Source organism: Acipenser ruthenus, chromosome 6 (assembly GCF_902713425.1).
Source record: "Acipenser ruthenus chromosome 6, fAciRut3.2 maternal haplotype, whole genome shotgun sequence".
Lineage (NCBI taxonomy): Eukaryota > Metazoa > Chordata > Actinopteri > Acipenseriformes > Acipenseridae > Acipenser > Acipenser ruthenus.
In genome coordinates, this window is record NC_081194.1 from 51,689,937 (window position 1) to 51,708,123 (window position 18,187).

At 39.3% G+C, this 18,187-nt stretch overlaps 1 protein-coding gene across 5 annotated transcripts in view; it reads left to right on the forward strand.

Annotated features, from left to right (window-relative positions):
* LOC117410925 (ubiquitin carboxyl-terminal hydrolase 34) overlaps positions 1 to 18,187 on the forward strand; it is a 103,928-nt gene that overhangs the window by 78,187 nt on the left and 7,554 nt on the right. For 3 of the 5 annotated variants that reach the window (XM_034017882.3, XM_059025482.1, XM_034017884.3), the window contains 18 exons: positions 4,879 to 4,954; positions 5,119 to 5,166; positions 7,952 to 8,017; positions 8,279 to 8,359; positions 8,627 to 8,712; positions 9,227 to 9,407; positions 9,517 to 9,591; positions 9,819 to 9,970; positions 10,154 to 10,202; positions 10,304 to 10,408; positions 10,524 to 10,568; positions 12,374 to 12,478; positions 12,606 to 12,753; positions 14,751 to 15,385; positions 15,753 to 15,910; positions 16,563 to 16,641; positions 17,007 to 17,133; positions 17,436 to 17,543. In XM_034017882.3, the coding sequence (XP_033873773.3) occupies positions 4,879 to 4,954; positions 5,119 to 5,166; positions 7,952 to 8,017; positions 8,279 to 8,359; positions 8,627 to 8,712; positions 9,227 to 9,407; positions 9,517 to 9,591; positions 9,819 to 9,970; positions 10,154 to 10,202; positions 10,304 to 10,408; positions 10,524 to 10,568; positions 12,374 to 12,478; positions 12,606 to 12,753; positions 14,751 to 15,385; positions 15,753 to 15,910; positions 16,563 to 16,641; positions 17,007 to 17,133; positions 17,436 to 17,543 (2,324 nt within the window). The remainder of the gene's footprint in view (positions 1 to 4,878; positions 4,955 to 5,118; positions 5,167 to 7,951; positions 8,018 to 8,278; positions 8,360 to 8,626; positions 8,713 to 9,226; positions 9,408 to 9,516; positions 9,592 to 9,818; positions 9,971 to 10,153; positions 10,203 to 10,303; positions 10,409 to 10,523; positions 10,569 to 12,373; positions 12,479 to 12,605; positions 12,754 to 14,750; positions 15,386 to 15,752; positions 15,911 to 16,562; positions 16,642 to 17,006; positions 17,134 to 17,435; positions 17,544 to 18,187) is intronic. The other 2 variants (XM_034017883.3, XM_034017885.3) reach the window with 1 other exon arrangement.

An 18,187-nucleotide genomic window follows, 5' to 3' on the forward strand; every position in this document is an offset into this window, starting at 1 on the left:
ACCCTATATAAGGTACGCGATGCGGAGAAGCTGGGCCTGGCCCAATTTCCTCCGGTAGAGCCTTCAATTGCCACGCTGGTACAGGCGTCTGTTTTAGCGCTCCTGTCCAAGGATGCTATCTGCCCCAGCAAACAGAGCTGGGTCTCGGAGGTGATCCTCGTGTGCCTGTTCAGACAGTGCGTTCATTGCACGGCTGGACAACTTTAATAGCATTCTGGTAGCCTACCAGTCCTATTTGTGGAGGTCCCTCTCTGACAGTGACAGGCCCTCACCACAACAGCTGCATGAGCTGCACCTGGTTAATAACAACCTGCTCAGTCTGTCAAAGCTGAACGGGTAGGCAGAAACCTGGCTGCTCTGGTAGCTGCACGCAGGCAGCTTTGGCTTTCCCTGACACAGGATTCCACGACGGAGCTGAAGCCTCAGGCGAAGCCACAAGCCATACAGCAGCCCTAGGAGTTTGTTGCCACAGGCCCAGGGCCTCTTTTCAAGGAGCCATCTGGAGTATTGGTGTCAGTGCACCACAGACATCTGGGTGCTTACTACCATTTAAACCGGCTGCTCACTGCAGTTCAAGCATGGTCCCCCTCCGTTTCGGGGATCCTCGACCGCAGACAGGTCAACCTGTATCTGAGCCTAAGGAGGTTCAAAATGTTGACAGTGCAACAGCTGTTGCAGTCAATCAGGCCAGGTGACTGGTTCACCACGGTGGACATCAAAGACACCTATTTCCACATCCCCATAAAACCAGTGCACAGGGAACAGCGTACGAGTTGTCATTTGACTCTCTAGCTCCCTGTGCCTTTTCGTAGTGCATGGAAGCTATCCTGGCACCATTGAGACTCAGAGGCATCAGAGTACTCAATTATCTGGACGACTGGTCTCCAGCACAGGCAGAGGCCCACGCGGAACTTGTCACCGGCCACCTTCAACGGCTGGATCTTACGGTGAATCATAATGCGAAGAGCCAGTGCACGCCTTCTCAGAAAGCCTCCAATCTAGGAGTGTGCTTGGACTCCAGGTCCATGCTGTCCACTCTGTCGGACGTCAGAGTACAGAGAATAGCTGCCAGTTTAGAACTATTTCAGCTTAACAAAGGGCTCATGGTAGTGACGTTCCAGAAACTTCTGAGCTTGATGGCAGCAGCTTCTCAGACCCTACCTTTGGGTCATCTGCACACTGGGCAGTGTCACCAGAAGGGAGGTTATCCCCATGGGCGCGTCCAGCCTAGGCTGGGGAGCTGTGTGGAATGGCAGGGAGGTTCGAGGGAGACATATGGTTGTCCGTACGAACAACACAACAGTGGTGGCGCATATATATATACATATATATATATATATATATATATATATATATATAAAATAACCGGCCTCAGGTCTCCCAGTCTCCATCGTGTGGCCCGCAAGCTTTTGCTCTGGGCACACGAGAACCTCCTCTCCAGTTCACCTGCCTGGCATGACAAACTGGGCGGTGGACCTCTCAAGGGGAGTTCCCAGCACCTCAAAGTGGATGCTTCACTGAGGCGGTGAGCCTCATTTGGGAAAGATTCAGGAGAGCAGAGATAGATCTCTTTGCCTCCCAGGAATCGACCCACTGTCCCCTCTGGTTCTCCATAACAGGAGGCAGGGACCCGCTGGCGATAGATGCCTTGGCACACCTATGGACGAGACAACTGTTACATGCCTTCCCACCGCTCGCCATGCTCCCGCTGTGTCTGGAGAAAATCAGGCAGGACCAGGCCAAGGTGCTCTTAGTAGCTCCTTATTGGACCCGGAGGCTCTGATTTTCAGCCATGATGCAGCTCCTGAGCGGCCAGCTGTGGAGACTGCCCAAGCGCTGCAACCTGCTGAGTCAGACGTGGGGGACCTTATGGCATCCCGACCCATCGAGGTTGCAGCTCTGGGTCTGGACCATGAACGGCTGCATTTGAGCCATCCTGGGTTTGTCAAAAGGGTTATTGACACCCTGCAAAATGCCTTTTAGACATGGTGCCTGCCTCGGGGGTTCGACCCCACGACCTGTCCAATGACAGTTATACTGCAATTTTTGCAGGACCTGTTTGAGAGGAAATCCCCCTCTACATTCAAGGTCTATCTGGCAGCTATTTCAGCTTGCCACGTCTCCTTTCCAGTCTGACAGAGAGCGTCAGCTCTGTCCAGTGCGGGCCCTAACCTATTATGTTGACAGGACGAAAAGCTGAAGGCAGTCCGACCAGTTTGTCTTCTATGGGACGGAGTCCCATGGACAAGCCTTGTCTAAGTAGATGCTGTACAAATGGATAGCAGACACAGTCAGCACTGCCTATGAGAGAACCAACTTGCCCCCTTCAGAAAAGCTCACTGCTCATTCCACCAGGGGCATGGCAACTTAATGGGCTTGTTCCAGAGTGCATCTGTCAATGACATTTGCAATGCAGCAGTGTGGGCTACTCCCAATACCTTTACTAGGTTCTACAGACTTTAATGTAGTGGATCCTCAAAACCCTGGTTTTGGAACTAGTGTTAAGGGCGGCTTCTTGGTCGACCCTTACAACACAGGCATAGAGGTGAGTTTCTCCCTCAGTTTTTTAGCCCTAGCTACTTGTTACTGGGGTTCCGAATGGTAACGCACAAGCCAGCTTCAGCTTAGCATTGTAGCTTTCTGGTCGTGCGGCAATCTTTTCCTTTCGACGGCTTGGGTATACTGACCCATTCGGTAATGGTTACATTTCATACTTTCTAGGAAACGTTAGGCTATTATCGTAAGCCTGGTTTCCTGAAATAGAAATTACAAGGTCGCTGCACCCATGATCGCAGCAGGCTTGAAGAAAAAATGATACAGGTCTGTGAGCACTGTCATTTTATGCTCACGGGGGCTTATTTATTTACTCTGCAAGCAGCTTTGATATATTTTATTCAAGTTTCAGGTCTTTAGGAGGATAAATACCCAAGTACAAAATGTAACCGTTAACAAATGGATTCCCAACCAGAGCCAGATCCACAGCAGCAGGGATAGAGCCACCAGCAATAGATTTAAACTGTTGGCCACACTGACTCAGATTGTTAATAATAAGAAAGATTTGGTAGTTGTGTATGTAGTTCACAGGGTTAAGGCCAAATTCCAGTTAGTACAAAGGCCTGAGTTAAGGAACACATTGCCAAAAGGCAGAACTGCAGGAAATTTGAAGTTCACTTTTAAAGAACCAAAGATGTAAAATGACAGCATGAGGAAGAAGAACGGTTACAGCAGCAGCATTCGAGGACAGGTGTAGCATCAGAACAGCAAATCACATGAAGGACAGGTGCAGCGTCAGAACAGCAGATCACATGAAGGACAGGTGTAGTGTCAGAACAGCAGATCACATGGAGGACAGGTGCAGTGTCAGAACAGCAGATCACATGGAGGACAGGTGCAGTGTCAGAACAGCAGATCACATGGAGGACAGGTGCAGCGTTAGAACAGCAGATCACATGGAGGACGGGTGTAGCATCAGAACAGCAAATCACATGAAGGACAGGTGCAGCGTCAGAACAGCAGATCACATGGAGGACAGGTGCAGTGTCAGAACAGCAGATCACATGGAGGACAGGTGCAGCATTAGAACAGCAGATCACATGGAGGACGGGTGTAGTGTCAGAACAGCAGATCACATGGAGGACAGGCAAGGCAAAGCAAGTCAGTGTCAGGGATCATAGATGAACAATGAGGCAGCAAACCAGTGAGTACAAATATTACATTTATGTTTTTGTATCATTTTAGTGTTTTTCATGTATTTTAAGCAGTTGAAAATGGAAGCAACCAACTTGCTCTTAAAGTGGTGCCAAACAATTGGATTTGGCGCCCACATTTTTTGGCCTAGGAGCCATTGGCTCCTAAGGCATATAGTTTGTCTGGAGCCCTGTATGAGGAAAACAGTTAACGATAAATGGTATTACTATTATACTTCAAGTAACTGATTTAACTGTTCTACCTGAGTTTGTTTTTTGTATACTTCATGTTAGTAAACATTAGTTGGTATGTGTATTGGTTGACTCAGTTGGTATTTAATTTATTTAAACATACAAAAAATGAAAAACTGTTTCCTTAAATATAAAGCCCATATTTCACATCTATGTTTATTAATTTATTCCAGATCATTTAATATTCTTAAAAGCATCTTTGTCAGGTTTGAAACATATATTCAGATATTCAGAAGACCAACAGCAAAATAAGTAAATATTCAAATTTAAAACATGTTGGACTAAATTACTTCCCAGAATGTATGAATTGTGAAGTGTAGGCCTAATGTATTTATTTTTTTAAGTCTCATACAAATCTTTATTTCTCACAGCAGCATTAAAGTTAATGCATCCACATTAAAAATCACAGTTCCCATATACATCTTAAATGAGCTCTTTATTGTAAAGGCTGAAATATAAAAATAAGTAATGTTTATGATTATAATGAAACATATATTGAAATTGTTCAGTGAATGTAAATATTTCTAAATAAAGAACATCTTTTTGTTCATCAGACTCACATCAAAGGCAATAGCTAGGGTTGTTGTTTTCTTAAAGAGAAAGTCAGTTGCTCCTGATTTGCTAGCAGCTTCTGACTCTCTTTTTCTTTATTGGTCAAGGCTAATGGAATTCTGCCAGAGTCAGCTCAAACTCCCTTCAAAATCACAACATGAAGGAGACCGTGCAATCCAGTGCAAATATAAAGCACTTCACCCTTACGTTTTGTGTTTTACTGCGTTTCCTCAGAATCGGGCCCCAGGTGACCATAGCTTATTGATTCCCTTCCAGGTGCCCCAGACAAACCTTTTTTTTTCTTTTCTACCAACTATAATGGAGTGCTGAAAAAGTTCTGTAACAATCTTAAATACATTAATTTTCATTTCACTGTGTCTGATTTTAGGTTCATGTGGCAATTGTGCAGTAGCATTCCTAGCACGTTACCAGATCCAAAAGCAATATCTCTGATGACTGCAAAGGTGAGATTCTGTGTAAAAGAATAACTTCTTGTAGTACTCTATTTTAAATGTACTCAGAGCATGTTAAAAATTCCATTACATGTGTAAGTTTACTGTCTCACAAAAATACATTGTTATTATTTAGTGCTTAACATCTTACAGAAAATGTTTGTTTTCACTTACAGCTCAGTACATCTTTTGTCCTGGAGACATTTATACATTCGAAAGAAAAGGTAAGTTAAAATGCATTTTTCCTTCCATTTAAGAGTATGACCAATTTTGTATTTTCAGATTGTAGTCTTTGATTTGTTAGCTTTTCATTGTGCACTTTCATTAGAAAAATACATAGGGGCAAATATTCAAACATCTTGTGAATTTTCTCATCTTTCTCGCAACTCTGCTTGCGTTGCGAATGTTTTGTGTAAAATCGCAAGTGAGTGAAATCTAAGAGTTGCGGGGAAACTACAATTATCGCAGCGCTGCGGAAATGAATAAATTAACATGAATTAACACAGGAAATCACCCGCAACTCTCTCTAGGTATATAACCATCACAACTTTTTGCAAAATGAAGATGCATTATTTGGGCTTGACAAGGCATAGCCCCAGCACCTCTTCAGCTATGAAAGTTAAAAATGTCATTAAATGTTTTGCTCTCAAATGAGTTTTATTACAATTCTCAACACAGTTGTATCCATTCTGCAAGTTCTTGCGTGCGCAAAACAGAGACAGTCCACTGCTAGGGACATTTAATTACTTTACCATTTACGTGCCATAAAGATGACACTGGCTGCGAAAGGAGGACTGCGACTCTATTGTCGTTTTTTATACACAAATGAAATAAGCTTATTTGATTTGAAAAACGTCTTGAACGATACAAGCAAATTCTTACAGTACTTGGTTTGATTGAATGAGTAGTACACAACAAGCTTCAATATGAAAGCTGAACATTCATTTCAATAAACAAGTTTTTAATGAAAACAAATATTGTAGCCTACTTCACTAAAGTGAAAACTGGCTTCTGTTATTTTTAAATACTGCTGCTTCCGATTATACTACTGCTTAATAACAGGAATAACATTTTATTTGGGGTTAGTTCATGCCTGCCTGTACCCCTACCCCCACACAGGAACATTGCCCTGCTAAGTTCCCCTATTCAAAAAAAATATAAAAACAATAACGGTCTGGTTCTCTCTTTCCTTTTTTCAATTAATAGAATTTAATTAATAGAGAATAAAAACAAACCAAGCTAACTATCTAGAATAAACAGAAATGTATGTATTTATTTATTTATTTATTTATTTATTTATTTATTTATTTGTATTGTATTTGTATTTGTATTTTTGCAATCTCCACAAACTGCGGGTTCTGTTGCATTCACAGCACTGATAATGTTAGTTATAGCTCGGGCTGTAGTAGAAGGTTCAAAGGTTCGTTTGCTAGCCAGGAATTCAAAGATTGTTTTAAACCTTCGAAGGTTCGTCAGACACCTTTCACGCACTGTATTTTTTATTTTTTTTCTGTTAACAGAAATCGTTTGACAATGTGTGAAATACTATAAATCACACATTAAATGTCACTCGCGCATGCAAAAATCCATCTTTTTATTTGTATAATGCATATTACTTAAACAAAAGTTGTTGTATTAAAATCCACTATCAAATCGTTATACCTAGCAACTCTATATGGCTACGCTGTCATGTATGAAGCAGGGTTTATTATTATGTCAAAGCACTAGGAGGGTACCTATAGCAGTTGTAGTGCTTCAGTAAAATATTTACTGTTTTCGAAAAAACTGAGCACCGTCCGTCCCTCCCCCCTCCAGCTTGTGTTAACCAGAGGCACATTTCTTCATTCGCCATCTCGACAGCAAAGTGCTGTATAGTGTAAGCTGTACTGAAAGAAATGTCTCGAAAACCCCTCTGTTGTTTGGGATATTTTTTGTTAAATGCCCAGACGACCAAGAATAAGTTGAATGCAAGCTGTGCAAGCGACTGTTGATGTATCGTGGAGGCACATCCAAACTCTCGGGGTCACTTTACAATCGTAAGTTCATATTATTATTATTATTATTATTATTATTATTATTATTATTATTATTATTATTACTAATAATATATGATGTAGAATACGTTATTATTATTATTATTATTATTATTATTATTATTATTATTATTATTATTATTATTATTATTATTACTACTAATAATATATGATGTAGAATACGTGATTATAAAATCTAACACTAGTACGTACAATACTCTCAAATAAACTTGTTATGATTTTGAATGTGCACCTCTTAAGGACGGTATTATTGTAATTGCGTGCGCCCCGGTACCTCTCTCTTTACAAATTAAGCACTGGTAATTAGTATTGTTTAAAATAAACCACAAATAAATTAAATATTTGAGTTGGAAATAAACCAAAATGTTATGTTTAAGCAAAGTATAAATCGACTAAGGACTTCTTCAGTAGACAAGTCAAAGAATGTTATACGTTGTCTTTATGTTCTGCCTGCATGATATTTCCTCTTTTCCTGTTGCTCTGCTAGCATTTACAAATATAGCTGTCTGAAAGCCATGCTCACTCTTTATAGAAACAGAGATTGTCCTGAAATACCTGCAAAATAATTGAGGAGTGTAACCAGTTTTAAGTGATGTCCATGCAACATAGTGATTTGCGAGGAAATTAACTTTTTAATTTAGCTTTTGGTGGTGAACTTGCAGGATTATTCATGACACCACCCCCAAATTTGAGGGAAAAGCACTTGCGAGAGAACAACTCGCAAACCCGTTTTTTACAATGTAACATCTATTTTGAATCTCACTCAGAAGCGCAACTTTTTTTGCAAAAAGGACTTGCGGAAAAAAAAAAAAAAATCTCTACAACTCCCCTTGCGACACACGCAAGGCGTTTGAATATTTGGCCCATAGTTCTTATCTTTGCAGATATAAATTGAGTCTGTTCATTAGGATTCAAAAGTTTCAATGGATTCATTATTCTAATTATTATTTTGTAGCCCACCATGCTGCAGTGGATTGAGCTGTTAACAAAACAGTTTAACAACAGCCAGGCAGCTTGTGAGGTAACTATCGTCTTCCTGTCTGATCTTAAGAGTTTTCATTTGGGGTTCATGTGCTTCAATATAGCTTAATGTCAAATGCTCTGCTCCTAAAGATGTCTAGAGTGGTGTTTTCAGTGCTCAATATACACATCTCTGAATACACCTTCGTTGATTAGAGCAGTATACTTCAGTTCCAAACAAGTTGATGTGGCATAAACTATTCGGATTGATTGATTCACAGTACAAAGTGTGTTGCTGTAATTAATTTTCTCATTGTTTCAGTGGTTTTTGGACCGTATGGCTGATGATGACTGGTGGCCCATGCAGATATTAATCAAGTGCCCAAATCAGATTGTACGGCAGGTAAAAAATAATAATAATAATAATAATATGAATCGCTCAAATCTCTGAACTGCAGTTTTTGCTTTTACTTTGGTATTGCTGGTGAATCCACAGATATGAATACATTTCAAATATGTAAGCATCCCCCATAATGAATCTTTCCAGTGCACACAGAAGTGACATTTACATGGAGGATTCCTTATTTATTCACAAAAAAACGTAATATCTAGTTTTGTTTGCACGGTAATTAACTGTTTATATAATTAGGTTTTATGTTACCCATTTCAGATGTTCCAGCGACTTTGTATTCATGTGATTCAGAGATTGAGACCGGTACATGCACATCTCTATTTACAGCCAGGAATGGAAGATGGGTATGTTCAGGATTTGTGAGAAAAAAACCACACACCTACATTAATAGGCCCTTGAAAATAGAGATAGAAAAAGAGATTTAAAGCACAGTCCTTTAGTTTCCCCACTTTCCATTTTTTTTGTCAGAAATGCCTCTACAGCAACACTTGGGGGTCCCTCCCCCAGCCTACATAGTGTAATAAAAAGTGTTCATGTCCTATAACTATACCAAAATCTTGAATTTATTTTTTAACCATTCTGCAGAGAATGCTACCTCTCCTGCTGTGCCATTGTAAACATTGAAACTTTACAACCAATAAAATCTTTGTTTAATTTTTACCTTCACACAACATTAGAATATATAAGCTTCAAGCAGTGATAAAAAAAACTATTTAAGATTGGATATTAAAAACATGTAGCAGCTGGAGAATATTACTGTCATCACTCATTTGTGGGAAGGTTTTACAATTAATTTTTTTTTTAGATATAATTATGGCCCAATTTAACAGGATCTCATCTCTGTCGCTTTGTTCACAGTTCTGATGACATGGATGGCCCAGTGGAAGATATTGGTAGTCGCTCTTGTGTAACTCGCTTTGTAAAGACTCTGCTGTCTATTATGGAGCATGGAGTCAAACCTCACAGCAAACATCTCACTGAGTACTTTGCCTTCCTGTATGAATTTGCCAAGATGGGAGAGGAGGAAGTAAGTAGAATTGTAAGACCCCTCATTAAGTTTAAACAAAACAAAACAAAACAAAAAAAATTGTATGTTTACGTCTGATGGCAAATTGCTGATGCTTTTATCTCTTCCTCCTTCACAACAGAGCCAGTTTCTTCTGTCGTTGCAAGCCATTTCAATAATGGTGCATTTCTACATGGGGACAAAAGGACCTGAAAATGTAAGTACATGGGGGGGGGGAATTGGCATATTTACTACCTTCTAGCCATCATAATCGTGTGTTATGTTACAGAGGTAGTCAGTGATGGTTCTAGACATTCTAACAGTAAGAGTTTTATATTTCTATCCTCAGGGTTGAAAGAATTCTTGAAAGAACACATTTTATATAGTTGATCCCATGGTTTTTCTGAATGCACAGTGTTTGATTTACTGTGCTGATGTCCTTAGCCTCCGGTGGAAGTGTTGTCTGAAGAGGAGGGGGAGGAGGAGGAAGAGGAAGAGGACATTCTGTCTTTAGCAGAAGAGAAATACCGACCTGCAGCACTCGAAAAGATGATCGCTTTGATAGCACTTCTTGTTGAGCAGTCACGGTCTGAGAGGTGAGTCTTGGCCAGCGTACAGTAGCTTGACTCTTAATAGAAATAATAACAATGCAATCGCAAGAGCAAGATTTTTATAATATAAAGACGTTTTGAGAGGTAAATTTAAAAATAAAAATAATTTAAGAGCAACTTTAATTGCTTGTTACGGTTGAACTAATCAACCAGTTTTTTACTTTTTAGACATCTTACGTTATCTCAGAATGACATGGCCGCTTTGACTGGAGGAAAGGTAGGAAAAATGAGCTGATGGAAAACATTTGTATTTTTCATTTAAGTTTTTTTTTTTTTTTATTTTTTTATTTATATATATACATTTTATTTCTCCTGTAGGGGTTTCCTTTCATGTTTCAACACATACGAGATGGAATTAACATCAGGCAAACATGCAATCTAATCTTTAGCCTCTGTCGGTACAACAATCGGCTTGCAGAACACGTGTGTATTTCTACTTTTAAAGACCAGCATTCTTCATTTGACTATTTTTACTGTACCTGAACTCTTCAACAGAATATTAATACATATTGTTTACCCTTACCCTTTTTTTTCTTAGATTGTTTCTATGCTTTTTACATCAATCGCAAAGCTGACTCCTGAGGTACGTGATAAATATAATGTGAATATGAATTCATCGTGGGGGGAGGGGCATGATGTTTGTTTTATAGGGCGTATGATGGCAAAGAGGTTAAACCCATTATAAATATATAGTTGTGTTGTCAAACTGTATACATGCATGCATGTAGGTAGGTAACATTCAAGGGGGGGTGCTTTACAGAGATGCCAACGACTACGATTTGGCCGTAGCAGCTACTATTTTGGAGGTTCTGCTACGGTGAAGGGGTATAATACTACGATTTTTATTAAATAAATAAATAAATAAATAAATAAATGATGGATACTCCCTGAATGTTTATGAAAGATTATTTCAATACCATGTTTCTTTTTTTCTGTCATTTTTTTTAACAAATTAGTGGTTCTTAAATAATACTGTATTTCACTGACAATTTATTGTGTCATTTTAACTGACATACTAAAAGCTCTGAGTCGGATTGCTTAGTAACCAGTTTAGGGTTCCTTCAGAAACAGCTGCTCAAATGTCGCCGTGCTGTCATCATCAATCGCACGTTTACTTGGTTGCTTTTTAGTAAGGCTGGGATTAAGCAAGGTGGTCACAGGTGTCACGGATTCTGTGATTTTAGTAGAGAACATTGAACTTTACCAACACAACTTGAAATTCCACCTTAACCAAAAACAAAATAAAAACACTTATCACGGTTTAGCTAATGATGTTGAACTAGCGCAGTTGCTTTACTTTGCAACGTAGTTCACACTTTGGATTTTTTTTCAGCGCTGTCAATTGATTAAAAACCTGCAGCTGCATTTTTCAATGCCTGTCGGGTATTTGACCCAAGTCATGCGAAGTATCTCTGCATAGCTGAGAAAGCAGTGTTTTTGAGGCCATCACAGATCAAACAAATAATGTCACTCCTCCTCCATCTAAAATATCAAGGTTGGCTTGTCAGAAATATCGAGAGGAATTTACTATAGAATGGTCATTCATTAAAAGAAGTCAGGTGCCTGAATCTCTTACTGTGAATACAGACAGACTTCTCTGTGAAACATGGTGGGCATCATGACTGTATCACTCACATAGGTACGAAGAAACACCAGCAATAAGCAAAATCGGACGCTCCCCATTACTGTGTGTTTGTACAAATGAGTTTTGAGGTTTAACTTGCTTTAAATAATGAAGTAATTATTGGATACTACACAGCATTTTGTGTTTTGATAGTTGCAGAGTAGTAAAATGTAAATGAAAATCTTTCTGAGGTGTTGTTATTTTTATAAAGTTTTGAGGTTGGATATTTCAGTCCAGGTTTGATAGCACTTACTCTTCATTTCTAATATTTAAATCCAGAATGAATAGAATTCCAAATTTAAAATAAAATCAGTGTTGAAGTATTTTTTATTGGGGTTGTTAATTTCTAAATGCCATGTGTTTACAATTTACCAAAATTATAGATTGAACAACAATAATGAGGTCATTGGCTTGCCAGAGCCTAAGAACCTTTTCATTTCTAGGGGCTAGCAGTCCCTGGCTTTAAAAAGAAGAAAAAAAAAAAAAAGTCTGCTACTATTTTCTACTTTCATAAGTTGTCATCTCTGCTTTTATTTCTAGTGTAGAATATTAACGGTGGTAATGTGGTACTGTAACTTCACCATAAAATATTACATACTGTTTTTCCAGAGCATTAGAATGGGAAAAGGTAATAATTGGTGGTTGCCAACTAGGAGGTGCTTGATAAATTAATGTTCTGGTTATGTATAATCACCTTTGACTATGCAAATTCCCAAGTTGACAACCTTTGGACTAAAACAAAAACAAAAAACATTGTACCTTAGGCAGCAAATCCCTTCTTCAAGTTGCTGACCATGCTGATGGAGTTTGCAGGGGGCCCTCCTGGAATGCCTTCGTTTGCCTCTTGCATTCTGCAGAGGATCTGGGAGGTATGCTATATTTTAAGAATGTTATGTTTTATTGGAGACCAGGCTGTTTTTATCTTTGGCTCTCATGATTTTAGTGTCAAGGTTATTGTTGTGTGAAGGTTAAGACTCCTTGTGTTTCTTATTTCAGGTGATAGAGTACAATCCTTCTCAATGTTTGGACTGGTTGGCAGTGCAGACACCTCGCAACAAACTGGCCCATAGCTGGGTGCTGCAAAACATGGAGAACTGGGTAGAACGGTTTCTGCTTGCACATAACTATCCCAGAGTCCGAACTTGTAAGTAGTCATCTCAACTTGATGTAGTTTATGACCTTGTCAGACTACAAACTACAGAAAACATTAGATGGAACAGCGCAGTTTTTTTTTTTGTCATTACATAAGAACATAAGAAATGTTACGAACGAGAGGAGGCCATTCGGCCCATCTTGCTCGTTTGGTTGTTAGTAGCTTATTGATCCCAGAATCTCATCAAGCAGCTTCTTGAAGGATCTGAGGGCGTCAGCTTCAACAACATTACATGGGAGTTGGTTCCAGACTCCCACAGTTCTCTGTGTAAAAAAAGTGCCTCCTATTTTCTGTTCTGAATGCCCCTTTAACCCTTTGCGGTCCATTTATTCAGCGTGTGTCAGGCGCGTCAGGTCCAATTTATTTTCACACGCGCAGTTTATTTTAGACGCGCTGTTTAAAAGTGTTTTTTTTCACAGTAAAACAGGTTTAAAGGGCACTGCATATCAACAGGACACTCAGTACTACATCTCCAGCCCCACCCCACCCCTTGTTCGCTATATTTTTTACATACCTCGTAATAGTAGTACATACCGATAAATCATCTCCTGATCACTCGTTTTATCACCAAACTCCTCAATAATGCGATCCAAGTCGTTATTTTATTATTATAACATCTAAAAAAAGCTCTGCAAATGTCTGTGATGCTCTTTGAGCACTGGATGCGGAAGCAGCTGTCTTGTTTGTTTATGTCTGTGTTATCTATGTGGTGTTATCTATGTGGTCTATCAGTATTCATGAGATACGCCCCTTTTTTATTTTTTTCCGGCTTCTCTCGGCTTCTCTCGGCTCCTATCGGTCTCACTCGGCCATTGAATGGTTTTTTCGGCTTTTTCCAGAGTAAAAACGACTAGAGACCTGTTTTTTGCGTCTTTTTGATGATGTCGGACCAGGTCCGACATAGGTCCGCAAAGGGTTAATCTAATCTCCATTTGTGACCTGGTTTCTTTTTACAGGTCAAAAAAGTCCCCTGGGTCGACATTGTCAATACCTTTTAGAATTTTGAATGCTTGAATCAGATTTGCACGTAGTCGTCTTTGTTCAAGACTGAATAGATTCAATTATTTTAGCCTGTCTGCATATGGCATGCCTTTTAAACCAGGAATAATTCTGGTCGCTCTTTGCACTCTTTAGAGCAGCAATATCCTTTTTGTAGCAAGGTGACCAGAACTGAACACAATATTTTAGATGAGGTCTTACTAATGCATTATAAAGTTTTAACATTACTTCCCTTGTTTTAAATTCAACACTTCTCACAATATATCCAAGCATCTTGTTGGCGCCACATTGTCTAGATGAAGACATTTCTGAGTCAACATAAACTCTCTAGATCGTTTTCATAGATTCCTTCTTCAATTTCAGTATCTCCCATGTGGTATTTATAATGGACATTGTTATTGCCTGCGTGCAGTACCTTACACTTTCCTATATTAAATGTCATGTGTCTGCCCAGTTCTGAATGCTATCTAGATTATTTTGAATGACCTTTACTGCTGCAACAGTGTTTGCCACTCCTCCGATTTTTGTGTCATCTGCAAATTTAACAAGTTTGCTTACAATACCAGAATCTAAATTATTAATGTTGATTAGGAATAGCAGAGGACCTAATACTGATCCCTGTGGTACACCACTGGTTACCTTGCTCCATTTTGAGGTTTCTCCTCTTATCAATACTTTCTGTTTTCTACATGTTAACCACTCCCTAATCCATGTGCATGCATTTCCTTGAATCCCTACTGTGTTCAGTTTGAGAATTAATCTTTTATGCAGTACTTTGTCAATAGCTTTCTGGAAATCTAAATAAAACATGTTATTGATCTAGACAACTTGACAAATGATACAATTTCTTACATTAATATCAGATATCTTTTTTTCATTGTCATTCATGGTAGAGTTTCTGAGACCCCACAGTAAATATCAATTGGGCCTAAAAAGATTTTTGTCTTATCTGAACTGATTTTGTTTTCTTTCTTCTTTTATCTTGACAGCTGCTGCCTACCTTCTTGTATCTCTGATTCCAAGCAACTCCTTCCGACAAATGTTCCGGTCAACCCGCTCTTTACACATTCCCACCCGGGACCTTCCTCTAAGCCCAGATACCACTGTGGTCCTACACCAGGTTTATAATGTCCTCCTCGGGCTTCTGTCAAGAGCTAAGCTGTATGTTGATGCTGTAGTGCACGGCACCACCAAACTAGTGCAGTACTTCAGCTTCATGACGTACTGCTTGATTTCCAAAACGGAGAAGCTCATGTTCTCCAGCTACTTCATGGATCTGTGGAACCTTTTCCAGCCCAAACTCTCAGAGCCCGCCATAGCCACCAACCACAACAAGCAGGCTCTGCTCTCATTCTGGTACAACGTGTGCGTAGATTGCCCGGAGAACGTGCGGCTCATTGTGCAGAACCCTGTAGTTACCAAGAACATTGCTTTCAATTATATCCTGGCAGACCACGATGACCAGGATGTGGTACTGTTTAACCGGGGAATGCTGCCTGCCTACTATGGCATCTTGCGCATGTGCTGTGAACAGTCACCGGCCTTCACCAGGCAGCTGGCCTCCCACCAGAACATCCAGTGGGCATTCAAAAATCTTACCCCCCACGCGAGTCAATATCCAGGGGTACGTAAACAAGGACACTTAATGTAATTTGTCACGTCACTTTTTAGTTAGGGTCTTAAAGTAGTCTGTGCATTATTATTATTTTTTAATATATAATTATATAAACAGATTTTAATGTAAAAAGAATATTCATAGAATAGTATACAATGCAGTAATAAGTTAACAGCTTTATTTTACTATTTTATGTCATCTTAAACTTAAGCATGTTTTGAGGTTCTAGGCTCTAATTATTTCCAGCCTTTGTAACTGCTAGGGTTAGATGATTTATTGTATTTTGTTGTGTTTGCTAACATCAAATTTAAACCAAAAGTGTATTCTGAAATTAGAGGGTTTTTATTTATGTATTTATTTATTTATTTGCTTGTAGGCAGTAGAAGAACTTTTCAATCTCATGCAGCTGTTTGTCGCTCAGCGTCCAGACATGCGAGAGGAGGAGTTGGAGGATATAAAGCAGTTCAAGAAAACAACAATCAGTTGTTATCTGCGCTGCTTGGATGGGCGTTCCTGTTGGACCACCCTTATCAGGTAATGTTCTCATGAGGATCCACCATAACAAGGGGGCCACCAATAATCAATATCCAATTATGATTAAAAAACTGAAAGGCTTATCATTTTAATGCATTGTTTCACATTGCACTAGTTTTAAACCACATTACTTCCTATTCCCTCATTATGAATGATTGATCATAGAATCTGTGTCACAAAACTACTGACCCTGTAAAATAAGAAGTTTTTGAAAGACTTTTTCCATGGAACACAATTGGTTATATATCTGCTAAGAAATAAATAATAATAATAATAATAATATCTGAAAAGGGCTACCACTATTTATAAAACAACCCATTTACAGGTAAAATGAACACAGTTATTTGAAGTCTGAACATCAAATTGGGTATGATTTTGAAATTCACAGCCTTGGTCGGAAAAATGGTGATGATTTATACATTTAACTGTAAACACCGTCTGGATATTTGCACAGAGGTTGTAGCGTTTCTTTTTTTTTTTTTTTTCTTTTCCCCCATGCTGTTAAATTTTGGAAAATTATCACCTGTAGATTGTGACTGATGTAACTGCTTACTAGGAACTGCTGTTGACAAGAGAGTATAAAGTAATGAGTGTCTTGTTAAAAATCATTATCATTACTTCACGTAGGTAAAAAGTCTCTCTTGTTCTGCAGTGCCTTTCGAATCCTGCTAGAAACCGATGAGGACAGGTTGCTTGTTGTATTTAATAGAGGATTGATCCTGATGACTGAGGTAATGGCTGTTCATTTACCTGTTAAATTAACGTATTTGGTTGCATTTTTAAAAATTACAAACTCTTTGTTTGGGGTTCAATTAATTTTTTCATCGCTTTTATAGAGGAAAATGCATATTTCACAAAAAAAGTTTGTTGCTAAATTGCCTACAACTTCTTTCTTGGCACATCTGACCCTTTTTTTCAGAAGTAATAGCTTAAGCAGGTGTTTAAAAAAGCAAGCTTAATGTCTGTATGTTTCTATGTTTAATCCAGCACCAGTGAGTAGGGTCTGTGTTGAGATTTTTCAAAAAAACAGATATTGAGATATTGGTGCCAAGATAAATCTACTTTTAAACTTTTTTTTTTCTTTCAACTTGTTTAGTCTTTTAACACGTTGCATATGATGTACCATGAGGCAACTGCGTGTCATGTGACTGGTGACCTTGTAGAACTTCTGTCAATCTTCCTCTCTGTTCTGAAAGCCACTCGGCCCTATCTGCAGAGAAAAGGTGTGGTTTGTAGAATTTGTTCTCTTTTGATGTACTGACAAGCCCTTTTGGGTTTATGAAAAAGTAAACTAAGCACCCTTGGTAGTAAAAGGTAACAAAATATCAATAGAAAGAATATGACAATTGTGGTTTCATTGTGTTGGTTTGAACTGGGGCCTGTTAATGAAAGATCGAACATATTAAGAACTGCTATTTGATATTATGTAGATAAGACTAATAAGAACTAGAGGAAGATAACTGAAAGTGATATATATTTATGCTCAATAATTTTATATCAATATTTGCTTTCTTTTCTTTTATAGATGTGAAACAAGCTCTGATTCAGTGGCAGGAGAGAATTGAATTTGCGCACAAGCTTCTCACCTTGTTGAATTCCTACAGCCCTCCAGAGCTTAGAAACGCTTGCATAGGTAATGTCAATATCTGACTTGCTTATCACATGAATATAATAAATCATACATAAAAATATTGCATATATATTGGGGCTCCCGAGTGGCGCATCCGGTAAAGGCGCTCCCGCGTGGAGTGCAGGATGCTCTGTATAGCCTGGACGTCGCCGGTTCGAGTCCAGGCTATTCCACAGCCGACCGTGGATGGGAGCTCCCAGGGGGCGGCGCACAATTGGCCGAGTGTCGCCCCAGGGGGAGGGAGGGTTAGGTCGGCCAGGGTGTCCTCGGCTCGCCGCTCTCCAGCAACCCCTGTAGTCTGGCCGGGCGCCTGCGGGCTTGCCTGTAAGCTTCCCGACAGCTGTGTTGTCCTCTGACGCTGTAGCTCTTGGGTGGCTGCATGGTGAGTCCGCAGTGTGAAAAAAAGCGGTCGGCTGACGGCACACGCTTTGGAGGACAGCGTGTTTTCGTCTTTGCCCTCCCGAGTCAGCTCAAGGGTGGTAGTGGTGAGCTGAGCCTAAAAAATAATTGGCCATTCCAAATTGGGAGAAAATAATAAATAATTGGCAACGACTAAATTAATATATATATATATATATATATATATATATATATATATATATATAATTTCATATGTATGCTTTCTGTAAAATGACTCTGAAAATCAG